Source organism: Cervus elaphus, chromosome 14 (genome assembly GCF_910594005.1).
Source record: "Cervus elaphus chromosome 14, mCerEla1.1, whole genome shotgun sequence".
Classification (NCBI taxonomy): Eukaryota; Metazoa; Chordata; class Mammalia; order Artiodactyla; family Cervidae; genus Cervus; species Cervus elaphus.
In genome coordinates this window covers 71792025-71801160 of record NC_057828.1, presented here as the reverse complement: position 1 = coordinate 71801160, position 9136 = coordinate 71792025, and the positions used below count along the sequence as shown (strand labels likewise).

The 9136-nt window shown below is 43.4% G+C and overlaps 1 protein-coding gene across 1 annotated transcript in view; it reads left to right on the top strand.

Moving 5' to 3' along the window:
- The first annotated feature begins 2865 nt into the window (after positions 1–2865).
- FLVCR1 (FLVCR heme transporter 1) overlaps positions 2866–9136 on the top strand; it is a 28178-nt gene continuing 21907 nt past the window's right edge. Inside the window, exon 1 of the mRNA XM_043923871.1 lies at positions 2866–3789. Within this exon, the coding sequence (XP_043779806.1) occupies positions 3049–3789 (741 nt within the window). The 5' untranslated portion in view covers positions 2866–3048. The remainder of the gene's footprint in view (positions 3790–9136) is intronic.

Genomic DNA, 9136 nt, shown 5'->3' with positions numbered 1-9136 from the left:
CACGGAGAATCTTAGTTCCCCAGCCAGGGATCAAACCTGTGCTCCCTGCAGTGGAACCGTGGTGTCTTAACCACTGGATTGCCAGGGAATTCCACCATGGAGGGAAATTAGATACCATGCTAACTGGTGTCCAGGACACTCAGAGGACTCCCAATCCCATTCCTTCTTGCTAAGGACCATAGAAAATACAAGTTATTTTTAAACAGATGGAGCCTCAACAATCAGAGAGAAGCGCCTCCCTGCAGGGCATTCTGGAAGCTGCCTCTGTGCTGAAAGGAGAGTTATCTTTCCAATCTGGCAGAAGACAATCTCCAACCTTCACTGGATAATGGGGAAATAGAGCCTTCACTGGATAATGGAGAAAATGGGGCCCTAATGTACTTTGCTACTTTTTGATTTCAAGAAGGGGGTGAGAAGTTTGTAGATACCTGACTGTTTACTGTGAACATGTGGATTGGAGGTACTAATGGGGCAAGTAAAGAAAGGTGCATTTAAAATTCTACCCATTGCTGGGGATCATTTTGAAATGTATAGAAATATGGAAAAAGGAAAACACTATATTGTGCACCTGGAATTAACATGTTGTAGGTCATTATACTTCAAAAAAAAAGATCTAAAATTAAATTCTATACACCAGATTCACTTTCTGAACAATTGGTTTTTTGTTTTTTTGGTGAACTATGTAGAAGGTTTCCTAGTACATGAAGGTATGTAAAAAGCCTCAGAATAATGAATAGTAAGTTGTGCTGAATATTATGCAAAGCAATTAGTTCGTTTCTCAGAAATCCATAAAATAGACTTTTTAACAGAATGAAGTCCTCTGGATTTAGTTATTCGTTTGTTCACTCGGGGACATCACTAAGTTATCTAAAATAATATCTAAATCAAAGTTAAAAAATCATATTTGTAGAAGAAATTTGCAAGTTTTTTTTAAAAAGAAATAGATTCACTTACAAAGTAAGTAATTATTTAAAATATACAAAGCTTGTTAGTTGCAATCATTCAGTACATATTTATTGAAAACCTACTGGTAGGTACTGGTCCAAATTCTCAGTAAGCAGCAACAGCATCAATGTAACAAACTTTCAGCCCTGCCTTCAAGGAACTTACATTTTAGTGGGGAAGGAGGAAATAACCAAAAAAAGAAAAGAAATGTAAAATAAAGGACATTTTAGAGTGTGCTAAGCATTAAGGAGAAAAATAAAGCAGGGGAGGCAGTTAGGGTGGAGTGTGCAATTTACGTAGGATGACTAAGGAAGACATTAAAATTCCTTAAGGTTTAGGATTATGTAGTTTTCACCTTCACTGAGAAGTATCTGATAATAGATTTATATGCTACCAAAATAATGATGTTAAGAAGCAATAAAAAGAAAGTGTATCAGGTTTTAGCATTCTCGGTAGCAACACTTTTTAATATTAAATCCATTGTGAAATACCCCTAGTTTCAATTTCCCTTTAATAATGAATATGTGTCTAGAAAAATGGTCCATAGATAGATAGCGGGAAGCTGGTGTATGCACAGGGAGCTCAGCTAGGTGCTCTGTGATGACCTAGAGCCCTGTGATGGGGAGCTGCCCATAGGCTCAAAACAGAGGGCATATATACATACATATTGCTGCAGTCCATGGGGTCCCAAAGGGTCAGACACAACTGAGTGACTGAACAACAACAAATAGGTGATTCACATTGTTGTATAGCATAAATAAACAAAACACTGTAAAGCAATCACACTCCAACTAGAACAAATAAATAATGTGAAAGTGAAAGTCGTTCAGTCCACTCCGACTCACTCTGATCCCATGGACTGTAGCGGGCTAAGCTCCTCTGTCCATGGAATTCCCCAGGCAAGAATACTGGAGTTGATACCCATTCCCTTTTTCAGGGTCTCTTCCTGACCCAAGGATCAACCCCAGGTCTCCCTCATTCCAGGCAGATTCTTTACCAGGGAAGCCACTTGGAGTCTTTTCCTTTTTTCTTCAAATTTAGTTTCCCAAGAAGTAGCAGGGCTGAGATTTTCTGTTGTCCAAAAAGACTTACAAGGCCACGTGCGCTCTTTAGAGCAGGGAATATGTCTGCTTTCTATTTTTTTTATTCCCCAGAGCCCATGATGGTGTGGGGAACATTCCTTTCAAAGCAAGTTTGGTACCTGGAAGCCAAAGAATGAGTTCAGTTAACTACTAACTGCAAGTGTTGGTGCAAGCGAGACCGTTAAGCAACTGGGCCTGCTCAGACACAACACATCCCCAGGAAATTCCAATTTCACAAGGGCAGATTTCTGAAGAAATCTCTTTACTCGGAACAGAATGCTTTCTTGCGTTTTTCCAATGCCGAGATAGTACGAATCATGAAACCTGGTCCAGTCTGCTCTCCAGGCAGGGTCTGATATCGACAGACAGCTGCACTGGGCTAAGGAGGCCAAGTTCGTCCTCTGCCAGGATCAGACTTGGCGCTAGGGGAGCCCCTCTAAGCGGAGAGACTGATGGCCGCCTCTTTGTCTCTGCCCTGTCTCCTACCCCCTCGCTCCCCTCCCAAGTTACTCGATCCAAGGGTCGCCTCTCGCCCGTCCGTCCGCCCATCCCCGAGTCTGAGGACTTCTGCCCACGGCATCCTTCACGGGGGCGATCACCCAGCCGCGCGACCTCCAGCGTGGCCTTCCTCCTCCGCCACCCGGCAAAATCTGCCCCGCCCTGCCCCTCAGGACGCGCTCCGATTGGCTCTCGTGGGCGAGGGCGCTCGCTGATTGGTCCGCGAGCCGTCACCTCGCGGTGACGCTGCGTTCGCCTACCCGGCCTGGCACCCGGGCGGACGCACGCCCGGGCCGCGAGTGGGGACCAGGACCTCGCCTGCGGACTCAGGCGGCGCGGCTTTGCTGCTTTCGGTTCACACCCAGGCTCCCCCGGCTGGGGAGACCGTCGCAGGAGCGCCGGGCCGAGGGGTAGGAGTTTTGGGGGGTGGGGTGCAAGGAGGGCCTCGGGGCGCCGTCTGGGGGAGGGGTGCAGGGCTGGGAGGAGAGCGGGGGCGCCCGGCGGCTCCGGGGAGCCCAGGGACATGGCGCGGCCGGACGATGAGGAGGGGACCGCGGTGGCGAACGGACACCCGCCCGTGAATGGATACCTCCCGGTCCCGGGGGACACGCCGGCCGGAAAGGTGAGCGCGGAGACGCAGAACGGGCCCACGGCCGGCTTCCTGGCCTTGAGCGGGGTTTCTCGGGACAGCCCCAAGACCGCCGCCTCGGGAACCCCGGACGGGCCGAAGACTCCGCTGGCCCCGGAGGAGGAGACCCAGGCCCGGCTGCTGCCCAAGGACCCGGGCGAGGAGACCCCGGGGGGCGAGGGCACCCTGGTGCCCCGGATCGCGCTCTCCCCGAGGCGCTTTGTCGTGCTCCTGATTTTCAGCGCCTACTCCCTGGTGAACGCCTTCCAGTGGATCCAGTACAGCATCATCAGCAACGTCTTCGAGGGCTTCTACAACGTCTCCTCGCTGCACATCGACTGGCTGTCCATGGTGTACATGCTGGCCTACGTGCCCCTCATCTTCCCGGCCACCTGGCTGCTGGATACCAGAGGCCTGCGGCTCACCGCCCTGCTGGGCTCCGGCCTCAACTGCCTGGGCGCCTGGATCAAGTGCGGCAGCGTGCAGCAGCATCTCTTCTGGGTCTCCATGCTGGGCCAGTGCCTGTGCTCCGTGGCCCAGGTGTTCATCCTCGGCTTGCCCTCCCACATCGCTTCAGTGTGGTTTGGGCCCAAGGAAGTGTCCACAGCTTGCGCCACCGCCGTGCTAGGGAATCAGGTAAGGACTGGGTGATAGGTGAAAATCGAATCCTTAAGGACCAGATAAAACGGTTTAGGCCGCGGGGTCTAGGTATATGGATGAACCCTTAGGAGGCATTCTATAAAGGAAGGAGAGGAGATAAGTAGTCATAAAATAGAAAGCAGTCTTGGATGAAAGAGGGGGTTTGGTTTATTTGTGGAAACAGAACTTTCAAAACCAGTTTAAAATGACTACCTTGTTATTTCTGAGAATTACCTGTAAAGTAATTAATGGTATATGCCCATAAATGCATAACACTTATGAGTGCAGCAGTGAAGGAGACTAGGATAGGTATTATATTTGTCACCAGTGTATTCTTTGCAAAAGGAAGGTGTTGGAGTCAAGAATTTTGTTCTTAGTTTGAGTGGTCAGTGTGAACAACTTCTGTTTGATTTTACGTATTAGCAGTCAGTGGAGTGCCTGGTACATAGCAGACGTTTATAAACGATTGCCAAATATTCTAATGATAAGGACCTCACAGCATTACTGTGTCCAGTTACCAACTTTTGATGGTGAGAAAATGCAAGATAAATCACATATCATGGAATTCATTGTAAAAAGGTGGCTTATTTTGCCAAGTCTCCATTAAGGTGTTTCGTAGACTTTACCAACACAATAGGTTCAAATTCCATTAGCATTTCAGTAGCATTATTAGGTAAAATATGTGTATGTGTGTTTGTGTGCACACGCGCATGTGTGTTATTTGCAAAATGGTCCTTTTAATGTAATTTAAATTTTGCATATGGAGTCCTATGATGATTTGTGTAAATTATATTGAGTGTTCATTCAGCTTGAGAAGAATCAAGTTAAAAAGCTATAACAAAAACGTCACCTCTCTCTATGCATATATCACTACATGTAGCTATGTAACCCACTCCAGTACTCTTGCCTGGAGCTTTCCAGAGGAGCCTGGTGGGCTACAGTCCAGTGGTTGCACAGAGTCCCACAGGACTCAAGTGACTAAGCAGTAGCAGTAGCAGCTGTGTAACAAAGGAATGTTACTCTCTTGCTTCTGGTCTAACACTTGTTTCAAGATCACAGTAAAATCTATTTAAAATCGTGTAAAGAGGAACTCCACATGTGGGCCTACTGCTTTTATTTATTTCCTTTAAAAGTACAGACGAAGGGATAGTTTGAAATGTAGTTGTATATTGAAAATAACTTGTGACATATTTTAGTTGGTTGCTTCTGCATGTTTGGGTAGGAACTGTTTCTTTAAAATATTTCTCATTTACAAAATTATACTCAAGATTAATGCTTCATTGAGCATGATGGAAATATCAACTCCTTGCCTCTGGATTATCTATTCCATGAATAGTAAATAGAAATGTTTTCTTATAGGTTGATTTCCCTCTGACACTTAGCGTCATTCTGGGCCTTCCTCCTACCTTCTCCCTAAGTGTTCTCATCCTTTCTTGTCTCTAGTAGCTGTGCAGTTGCTCACGACCCCCAGCTCTGCATCTTTAGCCAACCAGAGATTGCCCCAGCAGTGAAAGCATGGCGTCATAACACTGGACCATCAGGGAATTCCCAAGAGAACCTTTTTTATTTATTTATTTGGCTAGTCTTAGCTCTGACGTGTGGAATCTAGTTCCCTGACCAGAGATGGAACCTGCACCCTCTGCGTTGGAAGCTTGGAATCAACCACTGGGCCACCAGGGACTTTGTAAAACATAGATCAGATCATGTCATAACTGTGCTTTGAACTCTCCAGTGATTTTTCATAGTAATTAAAATTAAATCTAAATTCTTTACTCTGACAAAACTTTACTAATATGTTTTTGGTTGCTTAAACAACACTAAGCTTGCATTTTGCATAAGGGCCTTTGCAAAAACATTCTTTCTGCCTGGAAGGTTCTTCTTCATAGGATCACATTGTTACAACTTTATTATCACTCTGCTCTCAGTTTAAATTCATTTTAAATATCATTCAGTGGCATTTCCTGAGGATCCCATTTAAAGTTGCCCAGTCAATCTGTTATTACACCATTGTTCTTTAATCCTGTGTGTAGTGCTTATCACTGTCTGATATATTTATAAAGTGTTAGTCGCTCAGTCATGTCCAACTCTTTGTGACCCCATGAACTGTAGCCCACCAGGCTCCTCTGTCCATGGAATTCTCCAGGCGAGAATACTGAAGTGAGTTGTCATTTCCTTCTCCATGGTATCTTCCTGACCCAGGGATCAAACCCAGATCTCCCACATTGCAGGCAGATTCTTTACCATCTGTGCCATAGTAATTGTTAATAATTATTAATCTCCCATCCCCACCATTAGATGCTCGATTTCATTAAGTAGGCACATAGTCTGAATGTACAGCATTTACTATAGTGCCTGGCACGTTGTAGTTTCTCCGAAAGAATGTATTCAATAAATTAATGAGCTTCAGACTCATATAGATTCTGGTCAGCCAGGTATTAACACTTGACTCTCCCACATGACCCCACCAATCAAAATTTGCCTTGTCTTCTAGCTCATTGCTCTCCATTTCTACGGCCGCATCTTAGCCTTGGCCACCTGCAGCTGTCACCTAGAGCTTTGCTAACTGATTTGCCTATCTGCAGCTCATGCTTTCTTCCCTCTAATTCTCCACATTCATCCAGTGTGGTCTTTCTAATGTGCAAATCTGTCCTGGGCACTCGCTTGCCCCGCCTGCATTGTCTTCCATTGCCCTTAGGGGAAAAAAGTCAAACTCTCTTAAGATGACAAAGTCAGACTTCCTGTTCTGCCTTCTGCCAGTTGCTCAGCATCACCTGTCTGCAGCCCCTGTTCCTCACATACAAATGCTTCCTTTGCTCTGAGGGAAATTGTGCACTACTTTGAGTTTCTCAGGGCTTCCCTGGTGGCTGAGACAGTAAAGAATTTGCCTGCAGTGCAGGAGACCTGGGTTTGACCAGTTTTACATAAGGTCATGCTCTCTGTTTTCTGTGAACATGATGTCCTTGACTGGGAACATTTCTTGTTCACTTGGCTAACTCTAACTTCTTATCTGGATCTTTACCCCTTCAGAAATTTTTCCGGAACCCCAAGTCTATATAAGATGCTCCTCCAAAGTACTGTCTTGACTAAGGTGACCATATGTTCCAACTGGCCTGGAATAGTTCAGGTGTATACCTGTTGTCCAGCACAACTGCTCATGGAGTCCCCTTCACTCCGACTAGTATTCTTGCTTGGATGATCAATTACACGATCCTGACAGTCTTGACAGCCTCTCCTTCTCATCACAGTTCTGCACTTACCACACTCGTAATTACACATTTAATTGTCTCTACCCAGCTTTTTATAGGGAGAAAGTGAAATATTTGGTAAATGTTCCTGTCTCTGCCTCAGCCTCCTTTTTGAAACCTATCTTGGCCCTTCTCACCTTCAAAGAATAGGATCTCTTGCTCCGTTGAAGCTCCTTTAATATCTTGGTTTTATTTCTCTTGTTGTGATTATCGTAGTCAGACCAATTTTATTTTACTGAGGTGAAATTCACATGAAATTAATCATTTTTAAGTGTACATCTGTGTGGCATTTAATCCATTCATACTGTTGTACAGCCATCACCTCTAGTTCCCAAACATTTTCATCTGCCCTCAAAGAAGACCCATTTCCACTAAGCAATCACTCCTCATTTTCCCCCTCTCTCTAGCCCCTCGCAACCACTAATCTGCTTTTTCCCTATGGATTTCCCTAGTCTAATACTGCATATAAATAAAATCATACATACAAAAAAAAAAAATCATACAGTATGTGACCTTTTGTGTCTGGCTTCTTTTAGCATGTTTTCAAAGTTCACCCATGCTACAGCATCTCTCGGTATTTCATTCTCTAAATAATGTTTCATTGAATAATATACCATGTTTTGTTTATTCATTGATGGATAGTTTGATTGTTTCCACCTTTTGGCTATTGCAAATAGGACTGCTTTGGATATTCATGTGCAATATTCAATACCTGTTTTCAGTTTGGGGGGTATATACCTAAGAGAGGAATTACTGGGTTATATAGTAATTCTATGTTTAACTTTTTAAGGAACTGCCAAGTTGTTTTCCTTGGTAACTGTGCTGTTTGCAATCTTATTAACATTGTACAAGAGTTCCAGTTTCTTTACATCATAACAACATTTGTTATTTTCTGGGTTTTTAAAAAAATTATAGCCATTCTTGAGATTAATCCTTTGTTGCTTCATTTGCTATTATTTTCTCCCATTCTGAAGGCTGTCTTTTCACCTTGCTTATAGTTTCCTTTGTTGTGCAAAAGCTTTTAAGTTTCATTAGGTCCCATTTGTTTATTTTTGCTTTTATTTCCAATATTCTGGGAGATGGGTCATAGAGGATCCTGCTGTGATTTATGTCAGAGAGTGTTTTGCCTATGTTCTTCTCTAGGAGTTTTATAGTCTCTGGTCTTACATTTAGATTTTTAACCCATTTTGAGTTTATTTTTGTATATGGTGTTAGAAAGTGTTCTAGTTTCATTCTTTTACAAGTGGTTGACCAGTTTTCCCAGCACCACTTGTTAAAGAGGTTGTCTTTCTTCCATTGTATATCCTTGCCTCCTTTGTTGAACATAAGGTGTCCATAGGTACGTGGATTTATCTCTGGGCTTTCTATTTTGTTCCATTGATCTATATTTCTGTCTTTGTGCCAGTACCATACTGTCTTGTTGACTATGGCTTTGTAGTAGAGCATGAAGTCAGACAGGTTGATTCCTCCAGTTCCATTCTTCTTTCTCAAGATTGCTTTGGCTATTCGAGGTTTTTTGTATTTCCATACAAACTGTGAAATTATTTGTTCTAGTTCTGTGAAAAATACCGTTGGTAGCTTGATAGGGATTGCATTGAATCTATAGATTGCTTTGGGTAGTATAGTCATTTTCACAATATTGGTTCTTCCAATCCATGAACACGATATATTTCTCCATCTATTTGTGTCCTCTTTGAACACATTTCTGAATAACCAACAAATCATAGAAGAAATCAAAAAAGAAATCAAAATATGCATAGAAACGAATGAAAATGAAAACACAACAACCCAAAACCTATGGGACACTGTAAAAGCAGTGCTAAGGGGAAGGTTCATAGCAATACCAGCTTACTTCAAGAAACAAGAAAAAAGTCAAATAAATAACCTAACTCTACACCTAAAGCAACTGGAGAAGGAAGAAATGAAGAACCTGAGGGTTAGTAGAAGGAAAGAAATCTTAAAAATTAGGGCAGAAATAAATGCAAAAGAGACCATAGCAAAAATCAACAAAGCTAAAAGCTGGTTTTTTGAAAAGGTAAATAAAATTGACAGACCGTTAGCCAGACTCATCAAGAAACAAAGAGAGAAGAACCAAATCA